Genomic DNA, 24,576 nt, shown 5'->3' with positions numbered 1-24,576 from the left:
GTGTCCTGCAGACGTGCACCCTCCTCCTGCCACGAGATGGCACTCTTCTCCGGTGCGACAGCGCGCACTTTGCTGGTGTTGAGAGCACCGTGTTTCTTGCACCGTCACCATTAGGGATGCCCCCGCCAGGATCATTGAGCCCTGCCGGAGTTAGTGGGGAGAGGTTTAGAAGGGCAAGGTGGTGGGCAAGGTCATCCAACATGGTTGACCACGCTGAATCCAGATTGGCCACAACATTTAATTAGCATAACACTTAGTTGTGCTAACTCCGTGTGTGTGCGTGTAAGGCGTGAAAGAGGAAACTGTTCTGGGGGGATGCACACGTGTGCCCCCATTCCCATATCAGAAAAAGATCAAAATGGGAAACTGAGTTCATCTTTTTTTTTTTTTAATTTCTTTGGGGGGAACCAGAAGTGTGTAGCAGTCTTGGAATCCAAGTTATGTGATCAGAAAATCAAAACTTTTCTTTGGACTCAATGTTTCTCAAAAGGAATAATTGTTATCCCTATAGTTTAATGGAAAAACTAAATCTGCAGACTGTTACATTTCTTTCCAACCCTGAAGGCTATCGCCACAAAACAGTCTAAGTTTTCTTTTGAAAAAATGTGCTTTTGTTTATGAAATTGGGTTTATGGATCATTTGGGGAGGCTTGGCTGAAAGCCACCCGGGCTGGGTGGGACGCCAGGCGTCTCTGTGGTGCCCATGCCCTGTGTCTGGGGGGCACCCTGGGCATCCTTGATGCTGGTGCCTCACAACTGGGTGGGATGCCGGGCACCCATGGTGCCAATGCCCTGCGTCTGCGTGGGACCCCAGGCGTCTGTGGGGCTGATGCCCTGCGTCTGTGTGGGACTCCAGGAGTCTGTGGGGCTGATGCCCTGCGTCTGTGTGGGACTCCAGGCGTCTGTGGGGCTGATGCCCTGCGTCTGCGTGGGACCCCAGGCGTCTGTGGGGCTGATGCCCTGCGTCTGTGTGGGACCCCAGGCGTCTGTGGGGCTGATGCCCTGCGTCTGCGTGGGACTCCAGGAGTCTGTGGGGCTGATGCCCTGCGTCTGTGTGGGACTCCAGGAGTCTGTGGGGCTGATGCCCTGCGTCTGTGTGGGACTCCAGGAGTCTGTGGGGCTGATGCCCTGCGTCTGTGTGGGACTCCAGGAGTCTGTGGGGCTGATGCCCTGCGTCTGTGTGGGACTCCAGGAGTCTGTGGGGCTGATGCCCTGCGTCTGCGTGGGACTCCAGGAGTCTGTGGGGCTGATGCCCTGCGTCTGCGTGGGACTCCAGGAGTCTGTGGGGCTGATGCCCTGCGTCTGTGTGGGACCCCAGGCGTCTGTGGGGCTGATGCCCTGCGTCTGTGTGGGACCCCAGGCGTCTGTGGGGCTGATGCCCTGCGTCTGCGTGGGACTCCAGGAGTCTGTGGGGCTGATGCCCTGCGTCTGTGTGGGACTCCAGGAGTCTGTGGGGCTGATGCCCTGCGTCTGTGTGGGACTCCAGGAGTCTGTGGGGCTGATGCCCTGCGTCTGCGTGGGACTCCTGGAGTCTGTGGGGCTGATGCCCTGCGTCTGTGTGGGACTCCAGGAGTCTGTGGGGCTGATGCCCTGCGTCTGTGTGGGACTCCTGGAGTCTGTGGGGCTGATGCCCTGCGTCTGCGTGGGACTCCAGGAGTCTGTGGGGCTGATGCCCTGCGTCTGTGTGGGACCCCAGGCGTCTGTGGGGCTGATGCCCTGCGTCTGTGTGGGACCCCAGGCGTCTGTGGGGCTGATGCCCTGCGTCTGCGTGGGACTCCAGGAGTCTGTGGGGCTGATGCCCTGCGTCTGTGTGGGACTCCAGGAGTCTGTGGGGCTGATGCCCTGCGTCTGTGTGGGACTCCAGGAGTCTGTGGGGCTGATGCCCTGCGTCTGCGTGGGACTCCTGGAGTCTGTGGGGCTGATGCCCTGCGTCTGTGTGGGACTCCAGGAGTCTGTGGGGCTGATGCCCTGCGTCTGTGTGGGACTCCTGGAGTCTGTGGGGCTGATGCCCTGCGTCTGCGTGGGACTCCAGGAGTCTGTGGGGCTGATGCCCTGTGTCTGCGTGGGACTCCAGGAGTCTGTGGGGCTGATGCCCTGCGTCTGCGTGGGACTCCAGGAGTCTGTGGGGCTGATGCCCTGCATCTGTGGTTGTCTCTCTAGGCTTCCTGTTCGGGCTGAAAGGAGCAGAAGGAAGAGCGGGCTTCCCTGGGCTTCCCGGCTCCCCTGGAGCCCGCGGACCAAAGGGATGGAAAGGTGAGAACGTCTGGGAGAGATGGGATGAGGAGAGCCTGGCCTTTCCAAGTCTGTCACCTTATAGAAGGTGAAATCCGTCCCCTACTGACGTGTTTGGAGATGAAAATGAGCCTGCATGTCCCTCCCAGCCTCCTGTCCCCCTGGCGGTGGCACTGAGAGGGAGGCGCATGGAGCCAGCGGTGCTATCTGAGCACTTGACCCAACCCAGGCTCACCGTCCCTGCTCTCTATCTGCCATCCTCGTCACTGACCTTCCTAGCAGCAGTGAGCCCAGTGCTGAGTCCTGTGCTGGGTTAAAAGGGAAAACAGTTATTTCTTAGGCTGCACTCAGGTAGTGTCTCAAGGGCTCAGCTCCAAGGCATTGTAACAGAGGTCTGTAGAGAGCTCTGTCCATGGCAAGGTGCTGGTATAGTCACCATCCCTGGTCCCACTGAGACTCGGTGGAGTGATGTGGCTTTCCTGGGTCTCCCTTCCCGTTGATGAGGAGGTGAACTTGGAACAAGTGGTCTTTGCACCTGACCCTTCCCAGTCACCTCAGGGACTCTGCTCCTAGCTCAAAGCCATCCTCTGTGAGGCTCTGTGGGCCCTGGTGTGGTGCAGGGTGTGCTCCTGCTCAGCTCTCCCCTCCCAGAACGCGGGGAGCACTTCCTGGCACTCACCACGCCCTGGCGGTTTTGGCATATGTGGGATGTGCGGTGCATTCAGCACCCCGCTGTGAATGGGCATGACCTGAGAGCGGGCTCCGCGGGACCTGGAGGAAGTGGGGCCTCCCCACTGGGCATCCTCTCTGCCCTGGGGGAGCCAACCCCTGCCACCAGCATGGTGCTGCCTTGCTGCCCAACTCCCTGGGTTCAGCTGTGGCAAAACAGAGGAAGAGAGATCAGGCATGTCTTCCCTGCTCACCTATGACCTTTCATGACCTTGGCCTCTGAGGCCAGGGCTCTTGCCCTCCCTGACAGCTCCCTGGAGCCGGCTCCTCCCCTTGGCATGCAGGCCCAGTGGTGGCAATCTTCAGCTCCGAGCACTGAATTCCTTAACCTCCTTCACACTCCCCGCAACTCAACATGTGCCTCTGAATGTGGTCCCAGTTTTTAAGTATCTTTAGTAAATATCAGAGTCAAATTCTGAACCCCATGAGACTGTGAGTGAACACTTGAGTCACTTAATCTGAGCCTCAGTTTTCCCATCTAAGAAATGGGAGTCATAGTGCCCATCAGAACAGGCAGTGTCCGTAAAGCACCAAGCGTGGCGCCCAGCTCTCCCCGCTGCCTGATGCCCCTCTCCCCACCACGCTAATAGGAATGCGGAACAAGGAGACCCTCTTCTCCCTCTGCAGGTGATGGTGGGGACTGCAGATGTGCAGAAGGCGACGAAGCTATCACAGGTCTTCCGGGACTGCCAGGACCCAAGGGCTTCGCAGGCATCAACGGGGAGCCGGGGAGGAAAGGGGACAAAGGAGACCCCGGCCAACACGGCCTCCCTGGGTTCCCAGGGCTCAAGGTGAGGAACAGTTTCATCATGAAGCTGGCAAGACACTCTGAGGCCTCCCCAGGTGTCCCGTTCTTGCCTTTTATCTCCTACGTTTACACAGCTTCAGACCAGCAACACTCATGGACCCAAGGCATGGCTAAACCATTCAAAAAACCCACACACATACCCCAAGGTGGACTTTCTACACGTCCGCTGGTGAGACTGAGAAGGGGCGCTGCTGTGGGAACCGCAGCCGACAGCTCTTGAAAGGGTTCAATAGGGGGTCACCACGTGACCCAGAAACGCCACTGCTGGTGTATCCCCAAGAGACTTGAAAGCACATGTCCGCACAAACACACATACACCAATGTTCAGAGCAGCATTGTTCAAAACAGGCAGAAGGTGAAACTATCCAAATGTGTGTCACCTGATGAATGGATCAGCTAAATCTATACAGCATCTATACCACAGAATAGCCTTGACCTTCACATGGGAGTGAGATGCTGAGCCATACCACACTGTGGATGAACCTGGAACATGTTATGCCATGGGGACTGAGACCCACACAGAAGGACACGTGCTATCACATGGTCTCTCATTCTGTTCTTGTGAAATGTCCACACAGGCAACCTAGAAACAGGAAGTCGATTGGTAGCTGCCGCAGGTGGGGGTGGGGGTGGGGAGTACCAGCTTAATGGGAATGGGGTTTCTTTTTGATATAATGAAGATGTTCTGGAATTAGATGAGATTGTTGGTTGCACAACCTTGTGAAAATACTAAAAATCACCTAATTTTATGCTTTAAAACTGAATTTTGTGCTATATGAATTGTATCTCCAAAAAACGTGTTATCGTTTTTAATGTAAAGGACATTATTTATTTATCAAACATTCGCCTTCTCAAGTTTAGCAAGAACTGGTTTAGCATTGTTGGAAGGCTTCCTTCACCTGATAAAAAGCAAGACCTTTTGATTTTTAAACTGTGCATGTGCTTGTGTGGAGGTGTAGACCCCACACACATCAGCTCATGGCCTTTATGTGCCTTATGAAAAGGTCACCTGCAGCAGACCTTTCTTCTATGGCAGATTTTAGCTGACCAAAGAGTTCAAAGTGAATTTCAGATGTAGACAAAGAAATTACACTATTTGTTGATTTTTTAACTTAAAAAGAGAACTTTGGGAAACTTATAAAGCAAAAAGTTCATTATTTTACATATTCAGCAGTAGAGGAAAAACAGTTGGTCAGGACACTTGGCCAAGGAAACTTAAAGGGTATGAGTCCACAGCATGGAAGGAACTGCAGCCCTGCAGAGCTGTGTTGCCAACGGCCATGACTCCCAACTGCTTCCTGGCACAGAGCTGTGCAGGTGAAAATGAGACCCGGGCACCTGGCTTATCCATGCCCTAGGTTTTCTCAGAAAACAAATAGGAAAATTCAACAAAAAATAGCAGGTGCTCATTTTATCCCAGCTTAAAAAGGATACCATCTCCGAATCATGGCTGTCTAGCAGTAAAAGTGGCTCTAGTATTCAGAAAAAGTGCATGTGGTGAGAACTGCAAACACACCAATGGCAAAGCTAGTAGGATCCTCGGTTGTTTAAAAAGTGACCGAATATTTCCTAGAAGCCAAGTGGATCCCATTCTATGCCCCTGAAATGTCTAAAACCTTCCAAGCACACACATCCACAGAACTTTTATTCACACGCCTCTGGCTGTGCCTGGTGTCCTGCACTGAATTCTATGATTGTGTGTATGGAAACCACACTGCAGTGGGAATACCTGAGACCATTTGGGAGTTTTTTGGTTAGTTTTTGTTTGTTTTTATTGTTGTTTTTGGTTTTTCATATTTGTACTGGCAGAGTCTGGCAGGGCGCTTGAAGTGTGCGAGTGGGTCAATAAACCCATCCCTCCATCCATGTACCCAACGTGTATTGATTGATTGGGCCTGGTCTGTGTGTGAGGAACTCTCCTAGATGCTAAAGTAATGTTGCAAAGCACTAAATAAATCAAGAATCTGTGGAATTTTCTAGAAGGGAAACTCCCAATTACTTGCAACATTCCATTTAATTAAAGCAACTCCACACATTCCCATATTCTTGGAAATAGCATCAACCAAGATACGTCAAAAGCTAGCACAGCTCACGTTTGAAAACACAACGCTGACCGGTACCCTGCTCATCGTGGAAAGAGCTAGACACGATTTTCCAGGCTGCGATTGGAGAGTCCCTGCAGGCAGCTTCTCTCTAAAGTATCTTTTTCTCCCAACGTTAACCTCAGTGCAGGAAACAAATTTCTATTAAATACCATTTATTGTTCTCAATATTATCACAAACTTTTATCCTCCATACGTGGATTAACCTGCTTGGCTACTAAACGACCGTGGTTTAGAGGAAGCCACCTTGACTTTTAGTTCAGCGCTTCTCAAAAGGCACTGAGCCCGTGGATCCCTGGGGCCTCTGGACACAAAGGCAATGATTCAGCTGCCCCGGGCTGGGGCCTGCACATCTGCACCACTGGGCAGAGCCCAGGGACACTGAAGATGGGCCTAGGACCTGGGTTTCCCTGTCCAGCCACCTGTGGCTACTTCCACTGCATTGCATTCATTCATTCATTCATTCATTTTTTTTTTTTTTTTTTTTTTTTTTTTTTTTTTTTTTGGAGACAGAGTCTCACTTTGTTGCTTAGGCTGGAATGCAGTGGCAAGATCTCGGCTCACTGCAACCTCCACCTCCTGGTTTCAAGTGATTCTCCTGCCTCAGCCTCCCGAGTAGCTGGGATTACAGGCACCGGCCACCACACTCCACCGCCACATTCGGCTAAGTTTCTGTGTTTTTAGTAGGGAGAAGGTTTCACCATGTTGGCCAGGCTGGTCTCGAACTACTGACCTCAATTGATCCGCCCACCTCAGCCTGTGCTGTGATTACAGAAGTGAATCACTGTGCCCGGCCACATTGTAATTATTTAAAATTAAAGAAAAAGTACCATCCAGTTCCTTAGTCCCACCATCCGCAGTTCCAGTGCTCCACAGCCACTGTGGCCAGTGGTCCCACACTGGGCAGCTGGATGGGGGCGTGTCCAGCATCGCAGAAAGTGCCCCTCGGGTGGCGCTCGGCTTGGTGACGGGTGACTGCCTGCCAGCTGTGTGAGATGAAAAAGCTTGCCAGCCGTCTTCTCAGATGCCCTCACAGTGCGAAGGAGGAAGACTTTTTTTGTCTGTTTTCCACAGGGAGTGCCTGGCAACGTTGGTGCTCCCGGACCCAAAGGAGCAAAAGGAGATTCCAGAACAATCACGACCAAAGGTCAGTTCCTCTCTGGCCACGCAGCCGCTGGGGCACTGAGCCTTCCTGTGGGCGCCTGCTTGGGCAGCTTCACATGCAAATCCCTTTCCAGGTGAGCGGGGACAGCCCGGCGTCCCAGGTGTGCCCGGGATGAAAGGTGACGATGGCAGCCCAGGCCGCGATGGCCTCGATGGATTCCCCGGCCTCCCAGGCCCTCCCGTGAGTAGCTACAAACTGCGGCGGCTCCGTCTTCTCTTCTTCATCCTTCAGGTTCTCCAAATACCCCAGAAGCAAACAGTATTGACATGAGCACTAAACCAACCTGTGCATAGGACAGGCTGCTCATTCTGCTCGTTCTATTTTTAATGAGCAGAAATCAGATTTTTTAGGAAACGGTGAATTAAGTTGGAAGCCAATCTCCAAATGAACATTTAAAAGTCAACAAGCAAATAAATATTCCTCCTGGTGTAACAGACTAAGAACCCCCCCCCAAAAAAAAGTAGAATATTCTAAAATGGCTGGTGGAACTCTATTTTTCCAAGGTAAATCATAAAATATATAATTTTATTTTTGCAACAAACACACACTGGTGTTGAAGGAGGGGCTACCTAGTAGCCTGCAGAGACCCCAGCATCGGTTCCTCGGGGGAGGCTGGGGTCAGAGGTGAGGGAGGCAGCCATGGAGGGAGACAAGACCCCCTCCTGCACACCCTCCGGCCTCTGAGCCTCTCCTGCCACCACGCCTTTCCCACTGCCAGCTCTGGAGCATTCTCTTCTCAGAAGGACCTTGCAACCTTATTTCTCACGTCTTTTTTTCCTAGATACCATTTTCCTCCCTCTGGTCACCAAGCCTGTGCCTCCTTAAGCTCTTTGTACTGGTTTCCTGGGGCTGAGGTCACAAAGTGCAACAGACTGGGCAGCTTAGACATCAGAAACGTATGGTCTCACAGCTGTGGAGGCTGGAAGCCGACGTCAAGGTGTCTGCAGGGCTGGTTCCTTCTGAGACAGTGCAGGAGGATCTGTCCCTGCCTCTCTCCCGGCTTCCAGGAGTTCTGGCATTCCTTGGCTTATAGACGACTATCTTCCCATCATCTGTCCTCTCTGTGTGTCTGTCTCTGGGTCCGAATTTCCCTTTTTTATAGGGAGAGTGGTCATATTGGAATGGGCCCATCCTGAAGACCTCATCTGACCTTGAGCACCCTCAAAGACCTTATTTCCAAATAAGGTCACATGTCTAGGTCCTGGGGGTTAAGACTTCAACATCATTGGAGGACAATTGAAGCCATAATTCTCCTCCTCCTCCTCAGAGCCTCATGCCTGAATTCTATTTGCAGCTTATTTGCCTCATTCCATAACCCATGTCTTCTCTAGTTTTAATGTGGGTCATGTCTGTAGTAACACTCTTGAGTGCAGTGGTACAATCAAAGCTCACTGCAGCCTCGAACTTCTGGGCTCAAGCCATCCTCCTGCCTCAACCTCCCGAGTACCTGGGACCACAGGTGCACACCAGCACACCCACCTAATATTTTTTAAATTTTTTGTAGCGATGAGATCTCTCTATGTTGCCCATGCTGGTCTCAAACTCCTGGGCTCAAGTGATTCTCCTGCCTTGGCTTCCCCAAAGCACTGGTTTCACAGACATGAGCCACTACACCCAGCCCACATTCTTACAATTTAAGTGCAGTTTTTTAGGGCCAGAGAACACAGATAATTCTATGATTGGGTATCTTAAAAATCTCATCTGGGAGGCAACAGGGTTAAATAAGAGGCAAAGCCATAATTGGTCACTTTAGCCAGAAGAGGAGGATGAGTGATGATTCCTGTGGTTGGGACAGTCTTTGGCCTGTTCAGTGTCATATGGGGTGGGGGTGGTGAGTGTATGTGTGGTGTGTGGTGTGCTCATGTGTGTATGTGTGTGGTCCGTTTGAGTCTGGATTGGTTACGGTAGTGGTGGCCTTCCCTGGAGTTGGTGCCTTATGAAGTTGGTGACCAGGAGGTGCACCTGTCCAGCCATGGGGTTCACCTACCCCTGCAGCTCCCAAGCCTGGCTGCCAGTCCCAGCCCAGCTGGGGGCAGGTGGATGGAGCAGGGGTAGGGGTAGGGGTGAGGGTTAGGGTCAGGGAGAACCTTGCAGCCTCAGCTTCCCATTCTCAGGGTGTAGGGGCTTTTCCCAGTGCTTGTGTGCCTTCCTTGTTTGGTGGCATCTCTAGGCCAAGAATGTCAAATTCTGCCTTTAGAAAACTCATGATCCTGCCTATGCCACCTTCCAGTGGCATTATCCCCACTGCTGTCCACTAAGTTTGGGGCATCTGTCCTGTGATCTCTGCAACAGCCTTGTGTCCCCCTCCCCTGTGAAAAAAAGCTAAAACACAGGGGTGCACCACTTAATCAAGGTCTCATAAATAGAGAGGGCTGGACCAGTGTCCCTGCCCCGCTCCGTCATGCCTTTGACAAGGAAGGGGCTGTGGTGTCGGTGGAGAGCAGGGTTTGATTTCTTATAAGCAGCTGCCTCATTGTCATGAGAACACCCAGCCTCGTCCCATGGCTCGGCAGTTGGGCAGGGCTTATGTGCATGGCTGTTCCACCAGCACGTGGGGACAGCACCGAGCCGTGCCGTGGTGTGTGCGCAGATCACACCAGCATCACTGCTGCCAGCCTTCCCACCCCATCCCTGCACCTCCCAGCAGCTCCCCCTGGCAGTTGGTGCTTTCATCCACAGGGCAGCCCCTCTCCGTTCCCAATCCTGTAATCTCTCCTAACTTCTGAGGGGCACACGGCTCTTTCCTTGTCCAAATTAGCTTCCTTTCCTTTAACAATGTAGCATCCCTTAAAATGAGAGCCGTTTCACCAATGCTAAATTATAACAACAAAATCATGTGTTTCTCCCTCCACCCGCAGTAGAACACAAAAGCCTGTGCCTTCGCTGCTCTGGGGATGAAGGCCCAGGCTGATGCAGGGGAGCTGGTGGGTGGGAAGAGAGAAATGCTCAAGCATGTACATGTGCCTTCCAGAACCGGCTTCCGTGGCATGGCTTAGACTGCTACACAGTCTGTCACTGGCTCCTGTGACCTGGCTGGCCATGGCACTAGGTTCCTGTTCATCTCTTGTCTTTCTGTTCTGGATCCATAGCTCAGAATTCCGGGAAGTAGGAAAGGAAACAGGGAAGTCGAGGCGATCTTTAACATTAGTATATGTTTGAAGAAATAAACTGAATTTTCACACAGGGTGATGGCATCAAAGGCCCTCCAGGGGACCCAGGCTATCCAGGAATACCTGGAACGAAGGGTACTCCAGGAGAAAGGGGCCCCCCAGGACTGGGCCTTCCCGGCCTCAAAGGCCAACGTGGTTTCCCTGGAGACGCCGGCTTACCTGGACCACCAGGCTTCCTGGGCCCTCCTGGCCCCGCAGGAACCCCAGGACAAATAGGTATGAAGGAATCCTCCCTTTTACCTTCCACAGTCCTGAGACATTCCACGCTTTCGTTTGTCAGTGTAGACGTTTCCCAGTAGAGTCAGATGAGGATGCTGTTTTGCCTCATCTGTTCTCGCACGTACAAGGGATGACCCGACTGTGGGGTTTCTGAGCCCTCACCAGCCTCCTCTCAGCAGCTGAAACATGCAGCCTCTCCTCTAGCACTACAGTGACAGAGGCCTTGCCCAGAAGTTCAGAGATGGCTTTCCCGTCCCCTGCCCACATCACAGCCTTCCTGTCCCCACCAGCAACATGTGCGACACACCTTCACACACATGCACGCCCCAGACGAGCCAGTAACTCTTATCTGTTTCAAAATTGCCTCACTCTGTCCTTATGTCTTCCCCCCCAGATTGTGACACAGATGTGAAAATTGCCATTGGAGGTGACAGACAGGAGACCATCCAGCCAGGTACTCTGGGAAGTGCAGGTGGCTTTAGGACACTAGAGAACTCTCAGTCGGTCTGCTGGTTAAGCTCTTGCAGTATGCATGGGATAAGAAATTAATAATATGTGCAAGCCACGTTTGATTTCCATGGCACTAGCAGAGTGGCCTGGTGAGCACTATACATTGCATGAATAACAACCTGGTCGAGACGGAGAGACATTTAACCAATCCCCTCTTGTCAGAAATCCTTTTTCACTGGAAAGCACCAGTGCATTCCAAGTCAGCTCCACAGGCACGTGTGCCGCCAGGAGGGTCCAGGCGGAGGAGGCTGAGCCCAGCCCAGACGATGGCCAGGATGTCAGGCCAAGATGGGAGCCTGGTCCGGATTCCCAGGCACACAGACGAAAGAAAGCTCCAAGAGTGACTATTCTTACAAGAGAGCCTCTTAGACGAAGGACAGACAACACAGTACCCCAGCTGGAGTGTCACTGCTCGCAGCCACACCAACCCAACCAGAAGTGCCCACAGCCTTGATTTAATTTTGCAAGGTAGCTGATTGCTGTGGTTCACTCTGAAAGGAAACAAAGTCACAAAGGAGAAGCCAAATAATTCATTTTGAAATCGCAGGCTGTCTCCATTGCTGGCAGATGCTTCCAGACAAAAGAACAGCATCCACACTGACTCGCAGGGTAGCAGCTGGATTAACTCGGTTTGCACCCAGGCTCCTGCCCTGCAGGAGGGAATCAATTGTTTCCAGCACAGTGCCAGTTTTTATTTGACTAGACTGGCTTAGTTTGCATTTTATACGAATATTTTGATTTCATTACACAATGAAATTAAACTTTTATTTACATCAGAACCAAGATGAATTAAATCATTAAATTACTCTGATCCCAGAATGGTAGCCAGTTTGCACGGCTCGTGCTTTTGACCTTGGGGATCCCCAAGGCCGTGGGACTCAGCGTTTAGGATTGCTTGGGCTCATCTTTTCTCCTTTCTGTCCCCAGGTTGCGTAGGAGGGCCCAAGGGATTGCCAGGCCTGCCAGGACCCCCAGGCCCCACAGGTAATGCACGGAGGGAACCCGGAGTGCACCCAGCCTTCCTCCCACATCTTCACACTGCTGTGTCTCCCCCGCCCATCTTTCCTCTAGTCCTGCATCCCCCACCCCAGACATGGTCGTGTCCAGCATCTCAGCACAAACTGGTCTTGCGCCTACAGGGAGCCCACTGTCATTTGCCACTACAGAAAAAGGAATCTGGTAGCTGACGCTTAGCTGGGGCCAAGCTAGAAGAGAAAATTCAGCCATGGCTGCAGGGGAACGCCCCCAGGGGCAGAGATGGAAGCCTCGTGTTTAGGACTGGAAAGGGGTTGCACCTCTATGTATTTTCATTTTATGCCTTTCCATCCCAGGATCTAGGGGAAGAACCTACAGGAGAAGATTCTTTCTTTTGGGTTTTGATTAACAGGAAACGGGAATAAACAAGGCTAGACTGTTTGTCTCTAGCACCTGGGAGGACCTGGGCTTCTGTCTGCTGGCCCAGGCCATCTCTCAGCTCATGTGAGAAAGCGCCCGGCGCCCTTCACAGAGCCCATGCCTAAGGCCGCCTGCGTGTCCAGTGTTGGCGGTGGGGGCCTGGCCGGCCACCACTGCTGTTGGGATCCCCGACCTACACTGCGATTCTGCTGCCCTGCACTCCAGGGTCTCCGTGGAGATGCCTGTGAGCATCGGGGAACACAGAGCCAGGGCTTCCACTCAAGCAGGAGGAGGGCTGGACCCTGAGAGGTGGTTCTATGCCTGTGTGCATCAGCCTGAGAAAAGCGAGTTCTCTGAGCAGTAGGATTCCCCTTTGGATGTCTCTTCCACTCGGCCTGTGATGGGGCCGGGGAAGCATGTCACTTGGGTAACTCAGTGTCGCAAGCACCAGACACAGCCAGAGCTGTTCTCACTTGTTCCTTCTGGAACTAAGTCCCCACCTATGCAAGATGAATAGTGCAGACAGATGTTCTAGATGCTTCCTGCTGCACAAATCATGCCCTCACTGCTTCCCGTGATAAACTGTAGAGAGCGACACCAGTGTAGTGTGAATAGCACTGAGAGTTAGGAAAGTGGACAGACATTCTGTGTGCCCTGCACCTTAAGGGGGTCTTTGGACAGACATTCTGTGTGCCCTGCACCTTAAGGGGGTCTTCGGACAGATGCATTCTGTGTGCCCTGCACCTTAAGGGGGTCTTCGGACAGACATTCTGTGTGCCCTGCACCTTAAGGGGGTCTTCGGACAGATGCATTCTGTGTGCCCTGCACCTTAAGGGGGTCTTCGGACAGACATTCTGTGTGCCCTGCACCTTAAGGGGGTCTTCGGACAGACATTCTGTGTGCCCTACACCTTAAGGGGGTCTTCGGACAGACATTCTGTGTGCCCTGCACCTTAAGGGGGTCTTCGGACAGACATTCTGTGTGCCCTGCACCTTAAGGGGGTCTTCGGACAGACATTCTGTGTGCCCTGCACCTTAAGGGGGTCTTCAGAGCACACCGTGATCACAGGGTCTGGGCACCGCAGGACAAGTGCAGAGGTATCTGCACCGTGAGCAGAGGTAAAGGCTCCTTGTGTTGTCTTCTGAGAACTGAGCTTGTATCTTCCACGTTCCATTAGACCTGCCCCCGGTCTAATTCCATCCATGGATTTCAACACCATCATTCATACAACAACCCCCAAAATGGTGACAACTCCGCATGTCTCAGATGGTCAGAGAGAACTAGAGGCCAGCACGCTCAACACACACCCAGACCACAGCCGTGTGCCAAGGCCAGTCTCCAGGAAAGCTCCAGCAATGCGAGTGTGGGTTTCTGTGGCTCCAGGGCTCCCCTAGCCATGCCCGGTTATTTCCATTTCATGCCCAGGCCCCCATTGCTGGGAGCCCCTTGCTGGCCTCCCATCCGCTCCTCCCGCTCACTCCTGCTGTCCGCACACCACTTTCTAAGAGTGAGGGTAGGTTTGCCTCACACACATCCCCTTCCCAAGAGGCGCCAGGAACGGGGATAAAAAAGCATGGCAGTTGGGTTTGGTGACATTGCTGAGGAACCTCAGTCCTTCAATTATCAGAAAACACCTGGAGCCCACATACTGGGCCAAGCAGGGTTTAAGTGTTTGAAAAGAGTCACCTCATAGTCTTCGTGGCGTCCTCATGAGGCAGGCAGTCATTCTCCCCACTTTACAGATGAGGCAACTGAGGCACAGAAAGTTGTCCACGGTCACACGGGTAGAATACGTAGGGCCAAAATTTACAGCCAGGCATCTGACCCCACCTCCAAAGCCCTCATTTAGAGCACTGTAGAATCTAAATATTGGATATTATTATTATTATGGTTCCAGTCTGTAAACAGGATTTTAAACACTGAAAATCATTTTGTAAGCCTGGAGGTGCTGTTTCAGGCTAATATTCCCCCCAGCCTCATTTTTTCCCGGTTTCATGAGATCCACATTAAGTCGGATGCCAAGCATGACCATGCCCATTTATCCTCGTGGAGCCTGATGTGGTTTGTGGTTTATTTGGGTATTTAGGTGCCAAAGGCCTCCGAGGAATCCCAGGCTTCTCAGGAGCTGATGGAGGACCAGGGCCCAAGGGCTTGCCAGGAGACCCAGGTCGTGAAGGGTTCCCAGGACCCCCAGGTGAGTTGAGATCAGACCCCCATTGAGCCCCTGGGTTCTGGCGGGGACCTGTGTGTGATTCATCAGCATCCAGCTCTATTATCTTCCACTCTGTAGAAGCTGTTTTAACAAATACTTGACAACTTTTGCATTTGTCCTTGGGAGATTAGAAATTCTTGATTTTTCATCACTGGTACTGTACTGGGTTTTTGCAGAAGCTATCTGCAGATCTTGCAGGAAAAAGGAGACAGGTGTTTCGGAATGGCTGTCCTCTGCAACACCTGTCTCCCAGGTATGTCCTCAGGGGTAATAATGATTAATATTAAACATTCTAAGGGCAACACAAAGTTATCCTCTCCTGAGAGAACCCTTAAAGGCATAAATAGCCCTCTCACGATGTGGCTGCAAGAGCTTAAGGCATTAATCTGTATGTGGAGGAAAACGAGGTTTCCCTTAACCAGCTCTGGTGGAGTACCCACTGGCGTGTCAGTGTGCTCTGGAATGCAGCCAGGCGTCTGCAGACGTAGGTGTCCTGCAGTTGTGCCATAGGCGATGTGCATGAGTGGGATGGCACTGCCTTGATTGCAGGGGCATACGTGTCTTTTTTTTTTTTTTTTTTTATGAAATGGAGTCTCGCTCTGTCACCCAGGCTGGAGTGCAGTGGCACAATCTCAGCTCACTGCAACCTCCGCCTTCTGGGTTCAAGGGACTCTCCTGCCTCAGCCTCCTAAGTAGCTGGGATTACAGGCATGTGCCACCACACCTGGCTGATTTTTGTATTTTCAGTAGAGACGGGGATTTCACCATGTTGGCCAGGCTGGTCTCGAACTCCTGACATTAGGTGATCCGCCTGCCTCAGCCTGCCAAAGTGCTGGGATGACAGGCGTGAGCCACTGCGCCAGGTCACACACGTCTTCGATAGTGTTTGTCTAATGAAACCATGGAAGCCATTATGGACAACTTTCCACCCAAGATGAAACATCCTTCCACAGGGGCCTGGGCAGGTTCCTCCAGCCTCTGCTGGAGTCCCGCTTGTCACCTAGAACCTGTGGCACATTGGAACCCTCTTGTTGCTAGAAAGCTCCTCCCTGGAATACAGCCTGCCTCCCGGGGAGTTCTCACTGGGCTGTTCCTGAGGCACACAGTTGACTTCCTCATAACCACACACCCTGAGAGAGGCGGCCACATCTCCCACAGACGTCTCATGAACAGGCAGAACTGACCCCGGGAAGACACACTTTCTTTTAATGACATCGTTCCATGCCCTTGGAATTCTGAGCAACCTTCTAGGACCCCCACTTACAGGATTCTTTTCCAGCTGGGCTCTAGAAACGGAATAAAGTGCTCCCCAAGTCTGGAATATCACACAGAACATCGGGACTGTTGGGCCCTTAGGTTGAACATCTTGCAGATGTTCCCAGTGAAGACTAATTGAACCTGCCCCTCCCCTGACCTCCACTCAGACAGCTGATTTAAGCCTCAATGCAGAATTGTCTGTCCGTCCCTGATAGATGGTATCTTTTGGAATTTCGTGTTGCAGCCCATAGGGATTGTTCCAAACCCTCACCCTGTTTCCTTTCATATGATGCGTTTCTCCATGTTTTGTGAAATTGGGAAGCAGGCTTCCTGTGTCCGTATCAAGGCCCTGGTAAAAACAACTCTGCGTTCAAGTGAAGCAAAGGAAGTCTCCATGCCTCTGCCCCAGGGGTTGGTCTCTGCAGTTTTGTTGCCCTGCTGGAAGTGTCTAAATATTTAGAAGTGCAACATTGCTACTCTCATGATTTCATATATACTAAGTTTAAGCATTCATGATTTTGAGAGAAGGATAGTAATTCTTGAACAGCTTCTTGCTGTGAATATGAAAGTTCTCTGGTAATTATGATTGGAGTGCACAGCCATGTGTGCGTGAACGCCATACGGGGCTACCCTTTAGGGGGGAATGGATGGGATGTGCCCATTGTCAGGTGATTTAGACAGTTGCCCACGTGAGTTGGGAGCCTGTTCCGCCATCAAATGTGAGCCCTTACATCATGAACAGGGAGGCTGGGGCAGGCCGGGAGTGGGTGGTGATTGAGGAACTGATCAGTTTCTGAAACGCATGTCACTTTTTATGGTGCTGAAATATACTGCCCTTCTGTCACCACATGCAGAAGAGGATAAAACGCCCAATTCAAGGATTGCAAAAATCAGAGAGTCTATTCCAGATCTAAGACCCACACATGCAAACCCAAGTGCACGGCTCCCTGGGTACAGTTTGTAACATTGCCAGTGAAAGTCATGTCTCTTCATTGTGAGTAAATCACACCGTTAGAACTCCAAATACGGTCTAGCTGATTAATGTCAGGTTAATCCAGATCCTTTATTCTGTATTCCAGTCACTCCCAGCTCACAGGCGGGGATGGCTGTACAGGCCCAGGAGGGCCCAGGGCCCTGCTCATTGGATCTTTTTGGTGGGATACACCCCACAGAACACAGAGAACGTTCCCTTTTCCATATCCATACATAGGAGTGCCGAGCCTGCCGTGTACTTGATCCTGTCCCGCAGAATCACCTGCCAGTCTCATCGTTGCAGGCTTCTCTCCTGCATGCACAGCGTGGGTGGTGGTGACCTCAGAAGCCTTTCCTTCTGAGCACAGTGTGACTGTCAGCTGTGGGAGTTCATTCTGAGGCCACATCAGGGCTGACTGCACCAAAAAAGGAAGTGACCCGATGAGATCATTTTATCCAGTGGCACCCACAAAAGACACAGGACAGCTGCCTTCCCTCCATCCACAGATGGGACTTGATGATTTTCTTTTTTTTTTTTTTTTTTTTTTTTTTTTTTGAGACAGAGTCTCGCTGTGTCGCCCAGGCTGGAGTGCAGTGGCGCGATCTCGGCTCACTGCAAGTTCCGCCTCCCAGGTTCACGCCATTCTCCCACCTCAGCCTCCCGAGTAGCTGGGACTACAGGCGCCCACCACCATGCCCGGCTAATTTTTTGTATTTTTAGTAGAGATGGGGTTTCACCGTGTTAGCCAGGATGGTCTCGATTTCCTGACCTTGTGATTCGCCCACCTCGGCCTCCCAAAGTGCTGGGATTGGGACTTGATGATTTTCATGGTCAATACAACAGAGGGGTGTCATTCCTCTTTGAAGCGTTTCCAAACTGACAGTGACGGGTTTCTACCAGGGAGATGTTACAGCAGGCAGCGTTTTGGCTCTGACGGCCCTGTTCGTTCCTGCCTCCCTGGGATTTTCCATCCCAAAGTGCCGTTCCTCACTCACCACAACCTAGAAGGTCCCACAAAAAGCTATTCTTTGGGGCTTATTTGCAAAGCAGGGGAACCCATAAATTATGCAAATCGAGGTCCAAGGAGGTGTTCTTATGGGCTTATCCACCTTCGCTCAGTTTTAGGGCTGGGGGCCGGATGGCAGGGGAAGCAGAAGAAACATAACTGACAGAACGACGTGGCGAAGGTTGTAGGTTCCAAAAAGGGCGACAGAGACAAGGGCTCGAGCTGAGGAATGCCTTCTGAGGACCCCATAGCCAAATTTTTGCTGTTTCCAGCCTCTTTTTGACACTTCTCTTAAAACGTCACCATGCTAACTTGTGGTTTGGGGCCCACCCATGTTTCCTTTTAGGGTTCATAGGACCCCGAGGATCCAAAGGTGCAGTGGGTCTCCCTGGCCCAGATGGATCCCCAGGTCCCATCGGCCTGCCAGGGCCAGACGGGCCCCCTGGGGAAAGGGGCCTTCCTGGAGAAGTCCTGGGAGCCCAGCCCGGGCCACGAGGAGATGCTGGTGTGCCTGGACAGCCTGGGCTTAAAGGCCTTCCCGGAGACAGAGGCCCCCCTGGATTCAGAGGTGAGTGCCCCATTGGGAAGCCGGGGGGCCCCATCCCAGCTGCACAGTGGCCTCCAAGGGCGACCCCAATCCCTTCCGGGGGATTTGGTAGGAAGCAGCAGTGCCCTATGGTGCTAGCCATGCGTACCTTCTCCCATGGCCTTCCAACGCTCCTTTAGAATGTGTCTATCACAACACTGTGATTACCCGCGGTAGCCGGTGCGGTCTGGCCGTCTGAGAACTTTGACAGGTGTGGATTCACTGATGTAATCTGTTATCAAGTTGCATATGCCTGGCCGTGACAGGGGCCGTGACAGGCTCACTGTTTTTCTTGGCAGAATCTTTACAGTTGGTATGAAGAAAAGATGGGCCTGGCCATGCTTAGTCAGAGGTGAAGAAGGAAAATAGGAATAATCTGGAATGCAATTTTATTGGTGTAAAAATTAATACATTTTTTAAAATGTCTTAATGTTGTTTACAATGTTATCAAGGTATCTCTATCAAAGTAGACAGCATCTACGGTTTCATGAGTGACAAGGCACCCAGTGGCTTTAAGGGTTCAACTGCTGCCAAATTGGCTTTGGGAACCCGAGCCCCGAGCTGTAATGAAAGATGATGCCATGGACAGCAAGTGTTCACACTGGGTGAACCCCAGGCTGGGGATTGCTAGATCATTGGAACCTGCCATTCAGTGTTCCAAATCAACAATGAGGCTGAGCACGGTGGCTTCCACCTGTAATCCCAACACTTTGGGAGGCCAAGGCAAGAGGCTTCATTGAGCTCAGGGTTTCAAAACCATCCTGGGCTACACAGGGAGACCCCATCTCTACAAAAAAAAAATCAAATAACTAACTTGGCGTGGTGTTGTGCACCTGTAATCCCAACTACATGGGAAGCTGAGGTGGGAGGACCGCTTGAGCCCAGGAATTGGAGACTGCAGTGAGCTATGATCATTCCACTGCGCTCCAGCCTGGGTGACAGAGTGAGACCCTGTCTCAAAAAGAAAAGAAAAGATAATGCGGGATAAAACTGTGACTCAATGCGTTCACTGTTTATCTGTTGATGGCATTGTCGTTAGTCCCTTCTGCCAACCCCAGCCCAAAGAGGCTTCTCTGTGGTGTGGGAAGCAGGTGTCGCTCCCCTGATTCTGCTGTCAGCCCACATCAGGCATCCTGAGCGAGATGGAGGCTAGGCCTCCGCTGGCAGGCGAACCCATGAAGCTCAGGAGCGTGAATTGGTTTTCGGATGAACCTGTCAGATTCCTAGCAAGGCCTGGAGGGGTTGGGACCCAGGACAGGGGAGTTTTGATGATGATGAGACTGATCAGCCCCCCCAGCTGTTGGTACTACGGAGCGCCCATGGGTGCCACGGTTCACTGAGAGAGCAAGGAAGAGCCTAAGATGGCCGGAGTGCGCACACACACACACACTCACAGTCACACTCATGCACACACACACACACTCACAGTCACACTCATGCACACACACACACACAGTCACACTCATGCACACACACACACTCACAGTCACACTCATGCACACACACAGTCACACTCATGCAGACACACGCACAGTCACACTCATGCACACACACACATGCTCACAGTCACACTCATGCACACTCACATGATCACACACATACACACATGCACATGCCCACACACGTGCCTATGCACATTCATACATGATCACACACTCCATACAACACTCACGTGCCTATGCACATTCACACATGATCACACACGCACGTACCCACACACGTGCCTATTCATGCTCACACATGATCACACATGCACGTACCCACACACATGCCTGTGCACGCTCACATATGATCACACACGCACGTACCCACACACGTGCCTGTGCATGCTCACACACGATCACACACTCCATACAACACTCACGTGCCCACACACGTGCCTGTGCACACTCACACACGATCACACACACGCACGTACCCACACACGTGCCTGTGCACGCTCACATACGATCACACACACATGCATGTACCCACACACGTGCCTGTGCACACACACATGATCACACTCACATACACACACATACATACCCACACATGTGCCTATGCACACACACATGATCACACACTCACATACACACACATACATACCCACACACGTGCCTGTGCACACACACACGATCGCACACTCACATACACACACGTGCCTATGCATGCTCACACGTACGCATCCAACCCTGACAAGCCAGCTAGAGCAGGTCATTGAGTGAAATTACCAGGATGGGGAGACCTCGTGCTCGGCCATTCAGATCTCCCCTTTTCAGTCCTACTGACTCTCCAGGTCATTTATGGAAGGTAAGATGCAGATCAGCGCTGTCTACAGAAACTGAGGACTCAGCGCTGAGAGGTGGGGCTCCGTGTGTCAGCCTTCCTGGTGGGCACTTAAATGCGTTCACAGAAGGCAAAGTGAAGGACATACATAGGTGACTTGAGTGTCCACCGTCGATCTGTTCTGCAACCCAGCTGTCAAAATCCTGCCCCAAGCTCTTTGACATAAGGGTACTTCTGGTAGAATTTTTTTAAAACTTAATTACTTCCTGCAGGCTTCGGAATGTTTGAGCATGAAAACAAATGGCAGCAGGCTTACTTTCGATGTCTGATTAAGGTCTTCACCATGATCAACGTCACCTTTATGACAAGCTTCATATGGCTTGTTAGGCAGAATGTTTTGGGTGGTAAAAATCCTGACTCCCAAAGTATCAACATTCCAAGTAACTATTTCAGTTTCAGCTCCGCTCACCAGTGCTACAGGAGCAGCGTGCAGTGGCTCCTGCTTCCGTTCGACTGGCTGTACAGGACAGCCACAGACACACACAGGTGCACTCTGCACTTCTGAGCAGAACTCTTGGAATAAAGTAATGCAGATGTCCACAGATGAGATGTGATTTCACTGAGGGAGACTGATTTTTAGCAGTCGTTCGTTTTTTAACAGATAGTCTATAAGTGGAAACTGACCTGAAACATTCAGCTCCAAAGAAATAATCACAAAGCACCTCGGTGCCTGATTTTTGCAAGGCAGTCCCTGCCGGAGGAGTGGGCATTCATGCACATTCACCCGTAGACTGTGCTGTCCACTTCCAGTAGGGGAGGAGGGGCAGCGCTCAGAAGCATGCCCAGACCGTCTCCAGCCCTGCTGGCCCCTGCTGAGGCCATCTCGCCTGCTCAGCCCCCGGTCCCCCCACAGTCCATGTCCCCGGGTTATGGATGTTACCTTATGTCTGTCAGATCCCCACCCTATTGTTCTTGTCAATGAGCAGGAGTGGGGTGGACCTGCCATCACTGCGAAACCTTTACAGCCTGCAGCGCTGCCTGCCTACTCTTCACAACCATTAGCACCCACTAACAATCCATTTCTCCTGGAGCTCTTCACCCTAAAGATAGAAGACCAAAAAATAAAAGTGTCCTCATTTCTCACAGTACTACAGGAGGAGGTGAGAATCGATGCATCCGTGCATCTCAGAGAATTTCATTTCAGACTTCGGCTTCGAGTGCGCCTCCTGCCCAAGTCAGCCCTCTCCCTCGCTGCAGGTTGACGCAGTCAGACAATGCACAGTCAGCAGCCTGACTCTCAGTTCTGGGTTGGTCCAAGACTGACCGGGTCCCTTTTGTCACTGCCCCCTCCTGTGCATCCCCCTGGCTCGTCTGCCTCCCTATCCTGGACCAGCCCTGCACACCTGCAGGATGGCTGTGAGGCTATGTGAGAGTGTAGACTGGAAAGTGGTGGCAGGAGTGTGCACCTCCACGCTCCAGTGTTAATAATTGGAGAGCAGCTGCGACAAGCGTCAGGCTCATGAAGGGAGGGGGAAATGCCTGAATATAAGGAGGTCCAGGGAGCTAGTGTTAAAAACTAGAAGAAAACAGATGCCCTTAATATCTGACCACTGGGCAGGACAGGATATTCCAAACTTAAAATGAAAAGAAGAAATCACACATGTGCACACACACCCACACACACACCATATGAAATTTGAATACAAAGGTTAGTACCCTGCACATGGAAAGCAAAATCAAAGTTTGAGCAGCAGAATAAACTTTACAATAGATATGAAGGAAAATTCGTCAATGTATATGAGGAATACTAAAATCTATCAGGAAAATATAAAAATCCCCAAAGGGAAATAGGAGCAAAGAGGCCAGGCACGGTGGCTCATGCCTGTAATCCCAGCACTTTGGGAGGCCAAGGCAGGCAGATCGCGTGAGCTCAGGAGTTTGAAACCAGCCTCGGCAATATGGCGAAACCCTGTCTCCATTTAAAAAAGAAAGAAAGAGAGAGAAGATACGAGCAAAGAACTAAAACTTCACCAAAATCAATAACCAGGAGAAAGAAACATAGATCATAATGAAGACCATCACGTGGATCCCCGACACCACGTTTCACTACATCACGACTGCCAGGGTTCCGTTTTGCTTCGATGCTAACGCTCAGTGCTGGGAAAACACTGGTAGAATAAATGGGTGTAGACTTTCTGAAAGCAGCACGATGTATCTTTTAAAAAACATTAAATTAGTGTTTGCTTTGATACACGATGTCAATTTCTCAGGCAGTTTCCTAAAGAAATTACCTACGACATGGACATGGATAAACACAGCAAAAAAAGAAAACTCTCCAACTATTCCTGACAGTGCTATTTGCAAAAGTGAAAAAAGTGGGGAGGATGCGGTGGAATACATTAAATGTGTCCAGACGATAGAGTTTTATTCATGTAGTTATTTTAAATGTTTGCAAAGACTATTTTTAAACATGGCAAAATGTTCAAAATATAATGTCAAGTGAAGAAAACTAGGTGAAAACTGTACTCATAGTGCCATGTCAACTCTGCAGATGTCTGGTTATTTATAGGAATAGAAAAGGGCAGGAAGGACATACCCAGTGGTAGTCATTATTGCTGGGTGATGGTGTGCGCTACCTTGATTTTATCCTTTATACTTGGTGTTTTCCTGATTCTCTAGAGTCCAGAAAAGCATGAATTACTCTTTTCACAGAATGAGTGTGTGGAGGGAGATGCTGTCTGTGATGAACAGTCCAGAGTTGGCCCCCACAGCTCTTGTCTCTGATTTCTGCAGGAAGCCAAGGGATGCCTGGAATGCCAGGGCTGAAGGGCCAGCCAGGCCTCCCAGGACCTTCCGGCCAGCCAGGCCCGTACGGGCCTCCAGGACTGCATGGATTCCCAGGAGCTCCTGGCCAAGGGGGGCCCTTGGGGCTGCCAGGAATCCCAGGCCTTGAAGGTAAGACTCCAGCCCTCCCATAAACGAGTGGGGTCCTCACTGGTCCTACCAAGAGAACGAGCACTGTCTTGTGGAGCTCTCAAACTCTGTTCCGTGGAACCCCTGAAGAGAGCTGCAGGGGTTCCCAAACCAGAACATGGATTTCACCTAACACGGAGACACAAACAGCCTGAGACATCGGCTCATCCTCTGTACCTGTTGTATATATTAAGGATCTAGGGAAGGTCTCATCGGGAAAAAAGAAAAAGAACGAAATTCCTCCTACAAAAGTTCAGAATCACTGCTCTCATGTGGAGAGGAGAAAGGGTTTTATGAAAGTGCAGGGCGTGGGTTGGAAAGGCAGGTGGCTCCGTCAGGGAAACCTGGGGTAGATGGGCTGGAGCAGAGGAGCAGGGAGGGGAGCCTTGGCTGCATGCCCACCACACAGAGGCCAAAGCAGGTGGCAGAGGTGGCCCAGAAGGCAGGCAGGGCACAGCATCCATGGGCATCGCCCACCACTGCCCAGGCTGCTCTCCCACACTCAGCACAGCCAGTTCCCAGACTTCTACACTTCACCGTCCAGGGAAACTGTCAGTGCTGGTTGGAGGAATCAATATACTTTCCCACCTTTTTGTTTTGTCCAGAAACACAGCTTTTTAAGGAAGTGTTGGATGTCACCAAAGGACGCTAACTGAAAAGTGGGAAAGACGCAGTTGCTTAGTAAGGAGTGGTCTCCATGGATCACAGTCACCTTTTAGAAACTCTCAATCTTACCATAGTTCTCTGGTTTGCCACAGTCAGGCAACAGCTTTGTCCAGGACCTTAGCAGGTCTTGCTAAGGAACTGCCACTCCACTTGAAGACACACGCTGGCTTCCCCGATGTGGGGCCTCGCCTGTGTCCAAGAGCGGGGGGGCTGGACTCAGGTAGGGCGCGCTCCCCCATTGCCGCACTAGCCACTGGCTTCCCCGGGGTAGCAAACCTGGACCGGAGGTTCAGGCTCCTGTCTCA

The 24,576-nt window shown here is 51.6% G+C and overlaps 1 protein-coding gene across 2 annotated transcripts in view; it reads left to right on the top strand.

Annotated features, from left to right (window-relative positions):
• COL4A2 (collagen type IV alpha 2 chain) overlaps nt 1–24,576 on the top strand; it is a 212,732-nt gene that overhangs the window by 155,362 nt on the left and 32,794 nt on the right. For both annotated transcript variants that reach the window (XM_055244659.2, XM_063618623.1), the window contains exons 21-30: nt 2,161–2,253; nt 3,589–3,752; nt 6,946–7,018; nt 7,110–7,216; nt 10,221–10,422; nt 10,820–10,879; nt 11,863–11,919; nt 14,417–14,524; nt 18,125–18,346; nt 23,426–23,587. In XM_055244659.2, the coding sequence (XP_055100634.2) occupies nt 2,161–2,253; nt 3,589–3,752; nt 6,946–7,018; nt 7,110–7,216; nt 10,221–10,422; nt 10,820–10,879; nt 11,863–11,919; nt 14,417–14,524; nt 18,125–18,346; nt 23,426–23,587 (1,248 nt within the window). The remainder of the gene's footprint in view (nt 1–2,160; nt 2,254–3,588; nt 3,753–6,945; nt 7,019–7,109; nt 7,217–10,220; nt 10,423–10,819; nt 10,880–11,862; nt 11,920–14,416; nt 14,525–18,124; nt 18,347–23,425; nt 23,588–24,576) is intronic.

The sequence above is a fragment of the Symphalangus syndactylus genome, chromosome 15 (genome assembly GCF_028878055.3).
Source record: "Symphalangus syndactylus isolate Jambi chromosome 15, NHGRI_mSymSyn1-v2.1_pri, whole genome shotgun sequence".
Classification (NCBI taxonomy): domain Eukaryota; kingdom Metazoa; phylum Chordata; class Mammalia; order Primates; family Hylobatidae; genus Symphalangus; species Symphalangus syndactylus.
The sequence above is the reverse complement of the archived record's forward strand: the minus strand, read 5'-3'. Positions and strand labels throughout refer to the sequence as shown.